The 16,841-nt window shown below is 50.2% G+C and overlaps 3 protein-coding genes across 3 annotated transcripts; 1 reads left to right on the top strand and 2 right to left on the bottom strand.

The window, feature by feature from the left end:
* Nucleotides 1-577: 577 nt before the first annotated feature.
* Nucleotides 578-5,590, bottom strand: FPOAC1_004019 (uncharacterized protein; the record flags this gene model as incomplete). Its single annotated transcript, XM_044848574.1, has 5 exons — nt 578-772; nt 820-2,370; nt 2,414-3,958; nt 4,002-5,071; nt 5,116-5,590. 5 exons carry the CDS (start codon nt 5,588-5,590, stop codon nt 578-580), a joined length of 4,836 nt encoding a protein of 1,611 aa, XP_044707284.1.
* Nucleotides 5,591-6,746: 1,156 nt separating this feature from the next.
* On the bottom strand, nt 6,747-10,634 carry FPOAC1_004018 (uncharacterized protein; the record flags this gene model as incomplete). The annotated part of the gene is made up of 3 exons (XM_044848573.1): nt 6,747-7,254; nt 7,306-7,626; nt 7,684-10,634. The coding sequence occupies 3 exons, from the start codon at nt 10,632-10,634 to the stop codon at nt 6,747-6,749; spliced, it is 3,780 nt and encodes a 1,259-aa protein (XP_044707283.1).
* A 710-nt stretch (nt 10,635-11,344) lies between these two features.
* On the top strand, nt 11,345-14,417 carry FPOAC1_004017 (uncharacterized protein; the record flags this gene model as incomplete). Its single annotated transcript, XM_044848572.1, has 4 exons — nt 11,345-11,517; nt 11,579-12,717; nt 12,770-13,017; nt 13,065-14,417. The coding sequence occupies 4 exons, from the start codon at nt 11,345-11,347 to the stop codon at nt 14,415-14,417; spliced, it is 2,913 nt and encodes a 970-aa protein (XP_044707282.1).
* Nucleotides 14,418-16,841: the final 2,424 nt, after the last annotated feature.

Here is a 16,841-nt window from a genome sequence, read left to right as displayed (position 1 = left end):
GTGAGGACAACTATCCTTGGACAAATTTGAAGCTGGTTCGACTTCCGTGCCAAGGAATAATACTTAGAATACCTACCGTGCAACAGGGGAGATGGTTGGTGTCTGAATTGTATGATAAACGAAATGGGTCCGGACTGGTTGGACCATTCGTTGGACTACAGCGTTTAGCGTTAGGTAAGCGAATACTTACTGCTTAAGTTAGGAATTAAGACGCCCTCGTCGTTGAGGGAGTTCCCTATGGATCGAAAGATGAAGTAGACCAGACAAGATATTTTTTATGACTTTGTACTTAATTAAGATCTGCATAGCCGTTGATGAACAAAAATAAACCTAAACTCGATTCACTAAGCATCTTGTCACTCAACGTAATGACTGCAAGCAAGAGCATGCTAATTATGGCAAAAGAGGCTTTTCCCACCAGTAACAAGATTCTGACCAACAGAGCTATCGTCTCGGTGGGTCGCACAACGTAGGTCAGGAGGGAACCATCGTAAAGTTCAAGGTACAAGCTTTACTGTTTTACTTCAGTTTAACCGAAATTATGAGAACATACAAGGTGGACGCATTTCAAACCAAGCTAGAGGAGTTTTGAGGTTGAAAGGTTCCATCCTGCGGGCACTTCGTACGATACCAGCAACAAGACGTCTCCTTCAGAATCGAACACGATAGCACCAGGCGGTATGTCTGAATGTTGCAGGAAGAAATTACGTGATGGATTTGTCAAGTCATTATAGATGTTTGTGTATGGAGTGTCATTAGGTCCACAGACGGCCTAAACATATGAGTCTAGACTGCTGTGCCGTAATCCAATCGCCATACGTCTTGAATTTCTTTGGGCTGGCAATCACATCCCAAAGCTTTCTTCGTTCCAATAACACCACCTTCGAAGGAATCGATCTTCTTGAGTGCCTGTTTCGCGACGGCAATCTTGGCATATCGACCGCTCTTGGATGTAGTGCTCACGATGACTCTTTGGTGCACCATAAAGACAGCGACGACATCACTTTCTCTCAGCGCGGCCATGCCTTCTTCCAAAGCACAAGGCACATTTCCTGCACTGATGCGCCAGCTTACACAGCAGAGCTCTTGCTGCATCTTCTTGCAAAGGAATGTGACGGGGTGTTTGCTGGCAAAGGTATCGTAGAGGACCATGTCCATGAAGTATGGCTCAACAAAGCGGGTAAAAAACTGGTTGACAACTGAATAGTTATACTTGGCGTCAACAAACATGGCGCCGATGAGAGCTTCGACAACATCTGCCAAGACCTTCGGTGGTAAAGACGCATGGAGCCAAAAATCCATGCGCGTAGGAGTCCTGTTCGCCTTGGCGACTTTGTGTGCGTCCTCCTTGGCAAGTTCAAGTTCCGCAACATACTCACTGATCTGTCCAGTGAGTGAGGACGTGGTAAAGAGAAGATGCTTGTGCAAGTTGAGTTGGACGCATAGACAACCAAGGAACTGGTTAGAGACCATGGCCATCTTGTGCTCTGTCAGCCACTGGGGATCTGCTAGCTTAAATCGTTTGTATAGAAAGTCAACCACAACCATATCTAGTAGGGCGTCCCCGAGGAACTCGAGGCGTTGATAGTCTGGCACAGCTTCATAGGGCCATGAAGGATGCTTAAACACGCTTTGGAGGAGGGCTGGAGAGTTGAAGCGATACCCGGTGACTTTGGCAACACAGTCAACAAGACGCCGCTGTATAGTGGTGCTCTTGGCTGTATGCCATAGGGGAACCTTGAACGCAGCGAAATAATCATGAAAGACCTCCATCTCGTGGTTTTTACTCTTGACCATCCGCGTAACAGCTTTGACCGCCATATCCATGTTTCCCTCTTCACCCGAGAGGTAGGCAGCCCCGATGAGCGCCTCACAAACATCAGCAATGGTCTTGTCGGCTAGGTCATGTCTCATGTCGATCTTCGTTGCTTTCCCCTTCTTAAGTGGAAGATCGGGATACCAGGCGCGCCTATCAAACGACTTGGACCGTATGTACTGATGAAGATTATGCTCAACAGCGTGATTGAAGAGATTTTGATTGCAGATGAGGAGCACACGCTCAGCGTGGTATCCACACTCGTCGCTTTCCGGAATGAGGGTGAAGAGTGAGATTGTCGTAGCCATTTTCAGAAACGAGTCGCCCAGAAACTCCAACCGCTCATAGTTGTCACCCATGCCAGGTTGAAAGTTGCTCTGCTCCACATCAAGATCTCCTGTACCACCACCATCTTTTGTTAAAGCTTGAAGAGCCAATGCTGGGGGAATGGTAAGGTCTAGTGAGGCACAAGCATCAAGAGCGACCAGTATCGATTCAATGCGGTTGATGATGGCCGGAAATGTCATGGCCGTAAAGACCACATCAATAGGGATCTAAATCGTCAGCGACTCTACGATAAAGAGGATTAATACTTACAGGAGATACCCTAAGAGGCTCCAATATCACAAAGCAGTCCTTGTTGAGGTTCTCGTCGACTTGGAATTCATCTAGCAAATTCCGACGAAGCGACAGCAACTCTGCTTTGACAACAGGTTGGTCGTCCTGCCACTGGGCCTTGCGACGAGAGTTAAGAAATAGACTGTTACTGTACTCTTTGATAGTTGGTTGAACGCTTTTGTAAGATCGGCTTCTCGGCTCTGGTACTCCTTCTGGCGTGGGATCAGAAGGCTTCTTCGACTTGTCAATGCCTCTGATGATGAGCTTGCGGCCTCCGTCCAATGGATCCGTAACAAACTTATCCACAAAGAATTCATCGGGAGCACCCCTCCAACTGAGAAATTCGACATTCTTGACAATCTCTACGGTGTGCCAGTCAATTCGAGCCCTAGTTGGAGTTGAGCTCTGCATGCTTGCACAAGGCGCCAAGAAGTAAGGCATTTGGTCGGTCCCGGCATTAAATTCTTTGCTGAAGACATCTCCAAAGATCCTGAGGGTAAACTGGAGTATCCCTTCGATTTCCCACGGGCTTAGCTCCAGAGGACTTTCAGACACTATCAATTTAACAACGGACGAGCATCCGTTGCCAAAAAAGAGGGGAATTTCAGGAAGCTTAGGTAGTTTGTCGCGAGAGAGCAGCATCAACGGTCGACTTGGCCGGTTTTCTCCAAGGGCTTCCGGATTCTCAAGGATGATCATCGTTGCGAAAAGTGTCTTGCACGCTCCTCGCACTGACCAAGTTTCTGGTCTTAGTCTCATATTGTAATCGGCCTTCTTCCCGGAGCCAGCAGTTAGCCTAGCGTTCCTCAAAACAGGGAGAGCCTTGACAAAAACGGGCTGAAAGTGTTCATCGACATATTTCTTGTCGATCAACAAAACGCATGCCTCAAAAGCTGCAGAGCACTTGGCCAACGCCTTGCTGCGCTGCGGGATCCCCGACATGGACCTGAGAGGAGACGAATCGGGGAGGATAACGTCAGCGATGAAATTAGGTCCTAGTTTGGTGACAACGAATTCCAGGTTGCCATTATCGCTACTTGAAAGCGAAGACGTAAACCTAGCAAGGACCTCGAAGCTGATAGAAAATGTGAGGCGAGCCCCAGTCGAGGGCATTACATGGACTTTTTGAGTCGTCAATTCGTTTTGAGCCGCGGTTACAGGATCCATCAATTCATCTTGCAGTTTCCGGTCTGAGGGGAGAGACATGATGAATTTCTCAAGAGAAGCCGCATCTCTCTCCGCTTGCTTCAAGCTCCGAATTTGCTTCGAGTTACCATCCTCCAGCATGGTAATATATTTCGACCGTTGTTGTCGAGCTCGTCCTCTAGACTGCAGGTACTGTATCACGGAGTTGAAGAGATCGAATCGGATCACAAGGTCACAATCTGGGATATCAATACCTTCTTCAGCGACTGGCGTTGCAAAGAGGCAGTTGACGTCTCCCCGCTTGAACCTTTGAAGGGTAATCACCTGGTCTCGGAAAGACATACCGCCGAGATTCGATATGCTTGACTGACGGCCAATCTATATCCGTCAGTGACTGGCATTTTTTTCTTGAGTAGCTTACCATGTAAGAAGCGTTCATGCCTCGGATCCCCATTTCCGGTTGCTGATACAGATCTGAGAGTAGACAGGCGGTATACCTTTTTTCTACGAACACGATGCACCGTTTGGTACCGTTGAATGTGAAGGCGTTTAGTAGAATTTCATGCAGCTTCTTCACCTTCACGGATAACCCCGGAGAGGATGGCCGAACTATGCCAAGTACGTTGTTCTTAACGATATCTCTGACGCGTCTGACTGCGTCCGTTGCGCCGTCTGCCTTTATTGATGCAAAGCTCTTGGCAAAATCCCGGTCAGTTTTAGCTGCTAGTTGCATAGTCTCATCTTCCGTGATGAGGAGGTGCCAATATCGATCTGCACACCAGGAGCCCAGAGTCGAGGAGGCTTCTTCAGTGAACTCGAGCGATGCTTTGAACAGGGCGTTGTGAAGTACTTGTCCAACGATGAGCTCTCGCAAAGCTGTCTTCGATTCTTCTGGGAACCTCAATGCACCGTAATAGGCCTTCTCCTGAAGTTGCTTCCGCAGATCCATAGACTTTGCTAGCACGTCGCCAGAAACGGTGGCGATTTTACTGCAAAGAAAGGTCTCTATCTCGACCGCAGTTCCCTCGAAGTCCTTTGTCTGCGCATCTACAGGTGAGGCAGTCATACCAAGGATCCGTGGTTTGTCTCCTTCGTGGCGGATGTAATGATTTTTGATGATGCGAGCGTACGGGTGCTCTTTTTTTGCATGGTGGACCTCGTCAAATACTAAGAGATTGATCTGGGACATGTTGATGAAGTTACTGTTGAGGCAATCAAGAAGAATTTGCGCTGTGCAGACAATCGCCATGTTATCACTGAACTGCTTATTCCAGTACTCTTTTGTCTTCGTGCCACTCATTTTGCCCCAGAATTTCGTGACAGGGTAGGCTCCGAGGTTACAGTTGAGAACCGCAAATTGCTGGAAGCAGAGCGCAACCTTTTCTACGACAAAAAAGGCTACCCGCTTGGGATTTCCCGTTGCACGATCCTCAAGCTCCTGTTCAAGGTAATGCCGAAGAAGCAGTGCAGCAATGAGGGTTTTGCCCGAACCTATGCTAGTGAGTATGGTGCTGAGAGGTCCATGACGAACATACCGGTAGGCAAAACTACGATGGTATTTTCACGCTTTGCCCGCTCAAAGAGCTCAATTTGATACTCTCGGGGTGTCGTGATGATCATTCTGTTTTCGCTAGCCGTTATAAGATGAGAAACGGACTGATTCCGAAGGTCGTCAGGGGCCGTTAGTGAGTTCCGCATGGCTTCGCGCTGCGTGTTGACTACCCAGTCGCGAAACGCCGCATTATCAAGTCGTTTCTTCTCGGTGATAGTGCTGGGCTTTTCTTGGCTGATAACGAAGCGACGGCAATCATCATCGCTAGTATCCATGTCCGCCAGTGCATTCCCTAAGTCATTAAGTTCAGTTGCTTTACCGTTCACTGGTCCTTCAGATCGGGAGTCGCCAAAACGAGTACTTTCAGGCACAAGACTGTCCGATGTGCCGTTCGGTGCCACGTCCGGGCACATTGGTCTTGATGTCAAGCTGCTGCTGACCCCGCTCTCTGTGGCCATTTGACGTAACGGTAGGTCTGCTGTTGCGGTCGCCAAAATGAGCTGGAATGGTCTGTTCGACACCTGCAACGTGGCTAATAACCGTCACAATACAATTTGAATTATCCCAGTATCGATGGTGTGGGAAAAATGGGGAGGAACATGATGAAGGTATGAGGTTGCGGAGGTGGAGAAGCATGATAAGCAAGAAGCACAAGTTGTGAGAGGGGCCGCTAAGCTGGTGTTTCCCACAGAGCGAATTGGAGACCCCGCAAGTGCATTTGCAAAAGTAACTTTACCTGATAATCTGCTTAGAGAGTGGGGTCTGTTTCATGTAATAGTCACGGTCAAGTGTAATCTATCCAAATAATCAATTTTGGAGCAATCGGGATTGTGGATTAGGGCCTCATCCCATCCTTAGTTTGGCCACAATTACGGGCATGCTGTTCTCGTGGAATGGACCGGGCAGCACCGTTTAGTTCAAGGTGAAGCCCACTAGCCAATTATTTCCAAAACTGCCCCAAAGAGTGCCGATGCCTTGGATTTAGCGTCAGATAATCTCGGCCTGTGTATAAATGTTTCCCATATGTTGGGAAGGTTACTCTTAGCCGTCATACAGTACTGTGATGGGGTTCACTATTTATATGTAATCACATCACCAACCAGCCCAGTAGTCACGAAGCCATGGAGCGGCGGGGCGGCTGCAAATACTTCCGGTTTTTGGTCTATATAGCAGACAGACCGCCTGGAAGCTCTTATCGCGCCAGGAGGAAAGCTAAGCGCAATTGGAAATATGTTGTTATTTCTCACTATTGCAGTCACAGTACTCTCGAGGATTTTCGTCTTGAATTGACCTCTTCTTGGACTTAGGCCCTAGCGTGTTGGATGACCGTCCGTCGATTTGAGGTTTAGGGTATCAAACTTTGATTCCAATATTGAACCTTGATCTTGTAGTTGAGTTGAAAACATCAACTCTTCTAATAGACTATTAGCAACCAGAACATGCCTAAAGTAAAGGAAGACATGCGAATAAATCAACGTAGATGACATCACCCCTGCTACATGGCCGTATGGGTGAGCGAACGGGAATGATAGCGGTAACGTTATCATTTTCGATGTGCATAATGTGATCAATTAGAAAGCCCACAATCTTCCGAGCATTCCAATAGACCTTATATTACCGTATCGCAAGTGCTGTCTGCCGCCGGCCTCGCCGGCCACTCCCCACACCAGTAAAGCCACCTCCGGAAACGCTATTCATCTTCCTAGTCAAGTTGTTCAGCTCCTTCAAGAGGCAGCATGCAGCGATTACGCGGAAACTCTGTAGCTCTCCTGTTGCATGATACGTGACGGGCGCATCTTCTTTCTTCAAGCATGCCACAGCTACACATGCCCAACACAGTTCTATGACATCCTCTCGCCGCCGGTCCGGAGCAGAAGAGGTTTCAGTCCTGGTGCCGAACGTTTCTAAATCGTTCCTCTGACCCTGATCTCGGATCATCTTGACAAACCACGTCATAATGCGATCAATCTCTTCTTTCAACTTGATAGATGAGTCTCGCTGGCGCGCTGTCTGACTGCCTTTCTTGTTCAGGATGAAACCGCAAAAGACTTCGACTTCCGTCAGACATGAGCGCGGATTCTCCGAAAAATGCCACATCTTGTCTACCATGGTGGATTCGTACCTACAGAGGGTTAATAATCTGAATAACAGGATGACTTTTGCACCATCTCACAGGTTACGAATCTTCCAAGCCTGTTCAGACTTGCGTGTCCAATCGATATCAAGATTGTACCCGACAACCTCTCTTTTTACAGTCGCCAGCAACTGATCCCAAATAGAGGGTCCGTCCATGGTGGTGCTGCGATGAATATCTTCGTCCCAGATCTTCTTCTCGTTGACATTTCGGTATAGACGTCCAAGGATCTTGTCCGACCTGTAGTATTTGTGCTTGGCTTGACCCATAGTGTCCTCCTCATGGACAGGCTCTTGATGATCCACGATAAGATCGATTTGATCTATGTCGTAAACCTTGAGGGGTGGGACTGTCGCAAGGCTGACACAGCATGTTAGTGATCTCGGAAGGAGCCGTAACATTTAGAACTGTACTCACAAGTCAGGGCGATAGAATGGCGGCTTTGGTAATTTCTTCACGTCTACTGGGATACCAGTTTTTGAGAAGTCAACAGCTGTCGAGTGCATGCTGGCCAATGAAAGGCAGCCCGGATCAAGCGTTCCATACACTTTGTAATCGGCCAGCGTCACATGTCGGGTTGCAATCATCCCCAAGATATCAGTTTTCATGAAATTGATGAAGAAGTCGGCAATGTCCCGAGAAGTCACAGGACGGTCTAGGGGCTTGGGACTTAGCCGGGGATAGTCCGCGGGTGCGAAGGTTTGCTTAGGCATTGCTTGAGGATCCCAGACAATGTTGTACAAATCACCATCTAAATCTCCTCCACTCAGCTGACTCGGCAAGTCGCGCTTGCCTTTTTGACTGAAAATGATGCAGTTCTGGAGTTCTCTAAGGGCATGCCCTTTCGGAGGTGTAACCATGTTGACCACCTGGATGTCCCCCGGGTGAAGAGCAGGCGAGCGGGTGACCAAGATTTTCCCATCTTCCAGCGTAGCGTTGATACGCTGGCCATTTTTGACGCCATATGTCTTGTCGTACGTGACGTAGGCTTCACCTTCCTCTAAGAACCCCGTCTCGTCCATGACGCCGAAGAGGGTCACTCCTTTCGCCACAGGAATACGCGCCTTGTGCTTCAGTAGTCTAAGCTCTCGCAGAACCACGTACTCGACGGCCGTCCTGAGGAACCTATCGCGCCGATAGTTAATCCCCATCCTGTCAAGCTGCTTCACTAGCTTGGGCAATCCCATAGTAAGTCCAATCGCTTGGTGCTCCAAAAAAAGGCTGGTGTTCAGCGCGTTGACGGTGACGTTACGCAATACATTCAGTGCCTTTTGCTGCGACTCGAAGAACCATTCGTCCTTGGTTCCCATATCTTCTAGAATTTTGATTATCTGGCGGTTGAGGACGAGTTGGAGGGGCTTGGATGAAGTATCGCAGATACCAAGTTCCGTTAGGTCCTGGCTTGGAAATTTCATCATGGACTCTCTTCGCACGCAGAACACCTTTTCTTCAAGCCGGGCATCAAGTGAAAGCATCCCTTTACAGCCGCCCCAGCGGATTTGGAGACACGTAGGCGCTGCGGAACGCATTGGAAGGTAAGTCCAAATATCTTCCAAGGCGCTTGAAGATATTGTTCCAACGCCGTCGCTAAAAACGCGGGAGCCATCAGCAGATTTTACATCAGGAATCCAGCGAGTATTGATTCCGTTCTCGAACAGGGGAACTGCGTATGGAGTTTCTGAGAAGGCTTGTCCGATGCGAGCTGCACACTTCGCAGGGACCCGAATGTCTTGAAAGTCACCGAGGGCTCCCAGTATGACATCACATGTCTGCTGCTGGAAGTCTTGATTGGCAAACTGTGCCGAGAACCACGCCGAATGGGAGCGAAGGGACGAATGGGAGAAACCGAGAAAGAGATACTTTCTTCCGGCCACTTCGATGCCTTCGTCCATTACACACCGATACCGAGAAAATATAAGGTCATTGTCGACTCGTGGGTTAAAGTGTAAGTCTTGCCCATTCTCGTCGCAGAACGTAACGCGTAGGAACGAGTCGTTATTGTCTGGAAACATACGCAATACTCTATTTCGACTCTCTGCGTCGGGGCCAGTAAGAATCACACGTGTAGGGGTGACTGAGGCCTTGAAGACCCAGACCTGATGGTCTGGTATCTTAGATCCGTAGATTCTGTCTCTCTGCGGATCATCCGCTCGATACTCGTATTCGGTATTCATGGCATCTGCCATGATGCTCACGACGTCTAGCTCTCTAGGGTCTGTCCCTGGGCAAGGATAAGGAATCCTTTGGAACAATACCTTCATTGCATCAGTAGTGATCGGCATGGCGACTTTCTTTTCCTTGGCATCCAGTGCGACACGCTCTAAAAGGTCCAAGAGTGCCGCGCCGCCGGATGGATTGATGTAGTTGTTCCACACAAGCGCCTGAACCTGGAACAAGATGGCAAACGGGACATACCCTGACGACAGAAGTCGCTTGGTCCTGGCCATGAATTGCTGACGTCCCAGATGGAGGTTGCTCTCCACTTGTACGGAATTCCACGGAACCGATGGAATAGTGTGGCTGGTGATGGCAAGTACGTCTTGAGACTGGATCGAACGTAGAATGATGTCAAACTGTTTGGTATCATACGCTTGAATACGGTAAACCAGACAAGTTGATGAGTAAGCTCGAATCAAACCCCAGTCCTCTAATTCTTGAACCCGCTGCCACTTGGCATTTTTATTTTCGAGAGTAACGGCCGAGCGATACAATCGGGGCGGTTCTGCCAGGACCAGAGTAAAGGAATTGTCGTGGCGTCCGGCTATGAGATCCTGTATGGTTTCATTGTGAAAATCCATGCGGTTGCCACCATCCAGCCATACGGTTAGCCACAGACGTGTGAACTTGCCTTTGATGGATCGAGGGACACGCAAAGCATTGTGTTCGATGTAAGTGAGTATTTCATCGTCACCGAGAAACATGTTCCCGCCACAACTGACGGCTTGAACCCAAAACGGGTAGTCTGGGGCTTCTGGATCTCGAGCAGGTATTCGTAATCTCTGGTCGTGATTGTGCTTCAGGTGGGCGACGGTATGCTTATCGAGAGCTCGAGTGCTCTTTTCCGCATAGATGGCGGTTTTGAGAATATGGAGGCGAGCAATATCCCTAGGCTTGATCCGTGGATTCAGTGGATCACCAAGAGCGATGTCTTCTCTTCGTTGCCCAGTTTCTGCACTGATCTTCCCATGTTTCTTGAGAAACGCTTGGCCGTTGGAGGCATGGAGGAACTTAAGCCATGCTTGTGGTTTCTGCCTGGGTTTGTCGCAGGCCCAGTCTGAGATGCCGAGCGCCTGCATGAATGGCTCGAGCTCTCCTCTGAGACCTTCCTCCGACAAGTCTGGAGGGACGTGTCTACAGAAGACCTCCATCCTCACGAACCATGAGGGTCTGTCGCGTTGCAGCCCGTGGTGCCTTCGGTGCCTCTGGCAACTCGGCGCTAAATCCACATAGGTCGACCAGCAAGAGGTGGTTTTCTCAGATTACCAGCCGAGGTTCAGTTCCGAAAGAAAAGCTGGATAGAAGAAGACAAAACGAGGAACTAGACCTAGCATCTGTAGACCTTGGCTTCCGTGAGAGATCACGGCTGTTTGTCCGCTAGAGGACGACCCCTCTTTCCAAATTGCTGTTACGGTAGGCTAGTGGAGACAGTCTACAGTGCGAGTCGTGTGTGACACTGTCTTACATGAGCCGCATAAGTACATCGGCACGTCCGTAGATAGCCACCGATAAACGTGTACACAGTGTTCTATTATGCACATGTTTGATTTGTGGGGCTATATATTACTTACAAGGGTTGTTGTAGGACAAGAAGCTGTGATGATTAGTTTAATTGACAAGCCAGAAGGTTCTCTCTGGTGATACTTTGGCCAATGATAGGGGCACTGTAAGCAAGCACATGGCCGCTCTGTCGGCGGGGCCAGCTAAGTTCAAGTTACGTCAGAGTGGCTCGGCTGTCGGTCAACCCGCTTCCGGGCTTAGCCACTCACTAAAATAGCGGTCGCAGAGCACCCCGCTTCACTCCTTCTCATTCAATCTCCTTCAACGCCTTACGGATCGCTTTGCTTCTATATTCAATACCATGTCTAGTGGGAATAGAGGCGGTGGAAGAGGTGGCCGTGGCAATTATGGACCTCGGGGAGGCAGCGGCAGTTTCCGAGGCGATAGAGGCGGACGTGGTGGACGTGGTGGAGGTGGAAGAGGAGGGTATGGAGGGCCGACTGGCAGTGGTCAACAAACTATCCAGGTCTTTCCGTAAGGACCACATGAAGCAAAGTCGTGGTCGTACAAAATGCTAATTGCGTCGATACTACAGCAACTCTCAAGGCCAAAACCCCCAGGTTACAAAGGTCGAAGATGCATTGCACCCAGCAACAAAGCACAAGCTCGATCTTAGTAGCCTGAAGCTAACCGAAGGCTTTCCCGGCCGCCCGGGGTATGGCACCCGGGGCACCAAGGTTGAACTCACGGCAAACTACGTCGAATTATTGCCGCCGTCGAACATGACCCTACATCGATACGATATACAGATCAGCCCAGTAGCTGCTGGTAAGAAGCATTTCCGGGTTGTGCAGCTACTGCTCCAGGCGCCGGAATTGGCCCCTCTACAGGGCGATATTGCAACAGATTTCAGGTCTACTCTCGTCTCCAAAACTAAGCTTTTTCAGGACGAGGTCCTCGTTGAGGTCCCCTATCGCTCAGAAGGTGAAGACGAACCGACTGCTAGGGCTACCATATATAATGTTCGCGTCCAGTATACGAAAACTTTAAATATCGGCGAGTTGGTCAACTACCTGAACTCAACAAGCCTCAGCCAGTCATTGCTAGATAAGCAGGAGTTGACGCAGGCTCTGAATATCTTTCTGAACCACTACGCCAAATCCTCAAAGAACCTTGTCACAATTGGATCGACAAAGAGCTTTTCTCTCAGCAGCGACGCAGCAAGAGGAGACATCGGCTCCGGCTTGGAAATCATTCGAGGCTTCTTTTCGAGCGTGCGCGTAGCGACTTGTCGCATTCTCGTCAACATCAACGTCAGCCATGGAGCATTTTACCATGCTGTTCCTTTACCGGGGCTCATGAAAAGTTACGGACTTCGCAGCACCGTCATGTTGGAAAGGTTTCTCAAATTGGTTCGGATACAGACTATGCATCTTCCCGAGAAGCGTAACAAAGCCAACGAAGTTGTTCCCCGCGTCAAGACTATCTTCGGGCTGGCTAGGAAGGACGATGGACATGGCTTGGCCCACCCACCGCGCGTTAGACAGCACGGGGCAGGTGCCAAAGATGTGGAGTTCTGGCTCGATGGTGAAGCCAGCTCCTCTAGCGCACCTAAGCCGGTAGCCAAGGGAGGCGCGAAAGGGAAGGGCAAAGGGAAGGGTAAGGCCCAGGCAGAGGGCTCAGCCGCTTCTACCACTGGGAGGTATATTACTGTGTTTGACTTTTTCAGGATAAGTGCGTTGTTTTCACTCCATCACTCCATACAGCATCACTGACTGTGACGCAGCATACAATCGAGTTCTACAAGACCCCCAGCTTCCGTTGGTTAACTGTGGCAACCGGGACAATCCGATGTATCTCCCAGCTGAGGTCTGCCTTGTCCTCCCGGGTCAGACTTCCAAGTCGAAACTTGACAGCGCTCAAGCGCAGCATATGATTCGCCACGCTGTTCGAAAGCCGTGGGAAAATGCGGCCGCGATTGTTAGGGAGGGTGTGCAGACTGTTGGTCTAGATGAGAACGCCAATGTACTTTTGGTACGTTTTCGCTTCAATTTTGTATATTGCATACTAACACCGTTCAGCGTTCTTTTGGCCTGAAAATCACACCGGGACTTATCAAAGTCCCAGGTCGCATCCTTTTTGGTCCAAAGGTTATCTACAAGAACAACAAGGCTGCTGGTCTCCGCTTCGGTAGTTGGAATATGTCGGATATTAAATTTAACATTGGCGCGTCACTTGCTAAATGGTCATACCTGATGGTCTCTATTCCTGGGATACGCGACTCTTTCGATCAGCAAAGCCTGCGGGCCGTTATGGATGAGTTCCATGCCGCCCTGCAGAAAATTGGCGTCAACGCAGCTCAACCGTTTCCAGGTCAACGCCTCCAACTTCAACATCCAGACGATCCCGCGCTCGACTCAGCTTTACAGCGTGCCGCTGGAGCTTTAGATCTGCTTTTCATCATCCTGCCCGGAGCAAACATACCATTATACAAGCGCATCAAGACGATCGCCGACAAGAACTATGGTATCCACACTATCTGCTCGGTGGGTTCCAAACTAGCGAAAGACCGCGGCCGCGACCAATATATGGCCAATGTCGCTTTGAAGTTCAATCTCAAGCTCGGCGGCATCAATCAGATGGTGGAGAACAAGAATCTCGGTATCATCGACCAGAACAAGACGATGATTGTCGGCATCGACGTCACGCATCCTTCACCTGGCTCGTCTTCCAACGCGCCTTCTGTCTCTGCAATGGTGGCCTCCATTGACAAGTTCCTAGGCCAATGGCCCGCAACCTTGCGCATACAGCGCGCGAGACAGGAAAGCGTAGACGATCTCACAGAGATGCTTAAATCTCGCCTTGGACTCTGGAAGACCAAGGGCAAACACGCCGCTCTCCCAGAGAATATTCTCATTTACCGTGACGGAGTCTCCGAAGGCCAATATGACATGGTCCTCTCGCAAGAGTTTCCTCAACTCCGCCGCGCATGCGAACAGATGTACCCAGCAGCTGACACCAAAAAAGGCCTTCCGCGCTTCACTATTATAGTCTGCGGCAAGCGGCACAAAACGCGATTCTATCCCATTACCGAGCAAGACTGCGATAGGTCTGGCAATACTAAACCCGGTACCGTCGTTGACCGCGGAGTGACTGAAGCGCGGAACTGGGATTTCTTCCTGCAGGCACACGCTGCACTTCAAGGGACTGCACGCCCATGTCACTATTACATCGTGCATGATGAGATATTCCGGCAGATCTATGCGAAGTCGATTCCACTTCCGTTCCAGAGCATCGCCGATATCGTTGAGGATCTCACACACAATATGTGCTACCTGTTCGGCCGCGCCACCAAGGCTGTTAGTCTATGCCCCCAGCGTACTATGCTGACCTCGCGTGCGAGCGCGCGCGGTGCTATTTGGCGAGTCTTTTGATACGCCTTCGCCGAGTACAGTCCCGTCCGTAACGGGAACGTCGGCAGCTGGAGGGACCGGGCAGCCGACTGCTGATGATGTACAAATCCATCAAAAGCTGAAGGATACGATGTTCTATATTTAGTTTAAATATCGTGAATGCCAATATGTTCGTTGCTACTTTGCGCAGGGGCACGGCCTGCATGTGAGAGAGTTTATTACGCCCGGGAGAACGGATCTCATAGGGCCCTAGCTTATATCTTACCTATCCTTCGCGTCAATCCTCGTTTTACAAAAAGCCCATGATATATCCAAATCTCACTGTGTTCCAGACCACATTGCCCTCGCTTGGAGGCCATTCTCCAAGTGTTCAGTTTCCTATCGTCGGCCGCTGAAGCGAGACCTGCTGTCGCGCCACGAGGGTGCGTGGGGTGGTTAGTCGGGGGTTAGTATTGTTGCAAGCCTGTTGCAGGGGTTAGTTATCTCGTTGTTGTCCTACTTGCTCTGAGCTGGGTAGAGCTTCGGGCAATTCCTGCTGTACGATTCATGCGGGCCTCCGCATGGGACACATTTCGTCACCTCCTCGGCGCAGCTGTCGTGACTGTGCCCCTCCTTGGCGCACCGAGCACACCTCTGTCGGCCAGGGCATTCGAAGGCCTTATATCCAATCTCTTGACGATTACAGTACTGTTCCGGTTGTGGTCGTCGCTCAAATGCACTGGTGTAGCCTGACTCTCCACCCGCGTGGAAGAAGCCCTCCGACAAAATCCTTCTTGCGTCGGCGCCCTTGGTGAGGTAGACCACCATGGACCCGTATGCCTTTGCCACGTCCTTCCTGCTCAGCCACGCTATCTTCGCCACCGTCGTCTCGTTTTCCTGTCCGAAAGCTTCGGCTGCGCCCAGCCGGATCTCCCCGGTTTCCTCCAAGACCGCGGTGCGCTTGACGTTGTCCACCTTGACAGGATACAGCTCATCGCGCAGCACGCGGACCCCAGCTGCAAGCTTCGCCTTCTCCACCGCTTGCTTGATTCTCTGGTGTTCAGCCTCATCCCGGCACACGACCATGATGCGGCTTGGATTCCTCGCGTTCACGGTCACGGCGAGGCACCTCCAGCTGGTGTCGCTCGAGGCGCATCTCTCTTTCCACCGCGCTCCTGACTGTGCCTGCCGTAATCTTTTCCGCTTCTTCTTTGCTTACTCTGGATATATCGATCGTGGAGAACAAGGTATCGCTGTAGACAGATGGTGTGGAATTCGTCGATGAGAGGGGGTGCACGTTGCTTGGTTGGCTTGTATGCGGCGTCCAGGCAATTTCGGCGTAGGATGTTTGCAGACTTGTTTGGGTGGAATTGATCATTGCAGGACACTTTAGGATGCTGTCGAGCTGCCCTCGGACCTGCCTCAACTCTTCCGCCACCTGGGCTTTTGTTTCCTGCATCTCTTGCTTGTATTCGTCAAGCTTCTGTTCCAACTCTCGAATCGTCTTTTGCTGGTCGCCGATCATGCTCCGTGTCGCTTCCCGCTGCTTGCTGAATTCGTCCCTGAGGATCCGCAAGACTCCAAAGACCTTTTGGAGCATTGCTGCGCCTGGATCGGTGGCGTTCTTGTCTTCTTGGAGGCCATCGTTCGTGATTCTCGAGGTGATTCGCGCGGTGTTGGTTTCTGTTCGTTTCGCCGTTCCTGCGCTTTTCTCAAGAGCCTTCTCTTGCGCTTCGAGACTCTTGGGCTTTCGTGGTTAGCGTTCTCAGGCGACGTGTCCGCTGTGCCCCGAACGTATAAGAGGCGCAGGTGCTGTCCAGAATTAAGGTGATTGACTTCTTCGTATGGCAATTGATAGGGGTGCCGCACCATTTTGATACGGGTGCCACACTTTTAGCACTTCTCATTGGCCCAAATCTCACCTGTTAGTGCACCGGTACGTACCAAATTCTGCCGCACTTTTTGCCAGTTGGCCACCAAAGCTTCGTATCGCACTGAGCGTGCTTAAAAAGTTAAAGTGAATGTGATGAGCAGCAGCAAATGTGTTGATTGATTGTTGTTCTTCGTACGAAATATTCCATTCCGCAGATTTACTTAAAGCATACAGCTAGATTACTAATGCAGTTGTTTCCAGAGGCCGTGAAGATCATGCCTACCCTGCGACGCTTCGACCGGTCGTCGTCAATCCGCGTCGCGTCGCGTCAAGACATATCACCATCATTGTTGTCCTCCCCCGACGAATACAACATACCGCAAAGCTCTACAATGCCTTCACCAGATACTCATAGCGCCAATATAAGCCGTCGCAGAAGCCCAATTCAGTGGCGAAAATCAGACATACCTCCGGAACGATTATCGCACGTCCCTGTAATAGACCAAGCAAACAGTTCCAACACGTTGACACACTAATACCAGACCCGGCCATGACCATACGGGAAAGGCAGCACACCGGTCAACAGAGTCGAG

This window comes from Fusarium poae, chromosome 2 (genome assembly GCF_019609905.1).
Source record: "Fusarium poae strain DAOMC 252244 chromosome 2, whole genome shotgun sequence".
NCBI lineage: Eukaryota > Fungi > Ascomycota > Sordariomycetes > Hypocreales > Nectriaceae > Fusarium > Fusarium poae.
The sequence above is the reverse complement of the archived record's forward strand: the minus strand, read 5'-3'. Positions and strand labels throughout refer to the sequence as shown.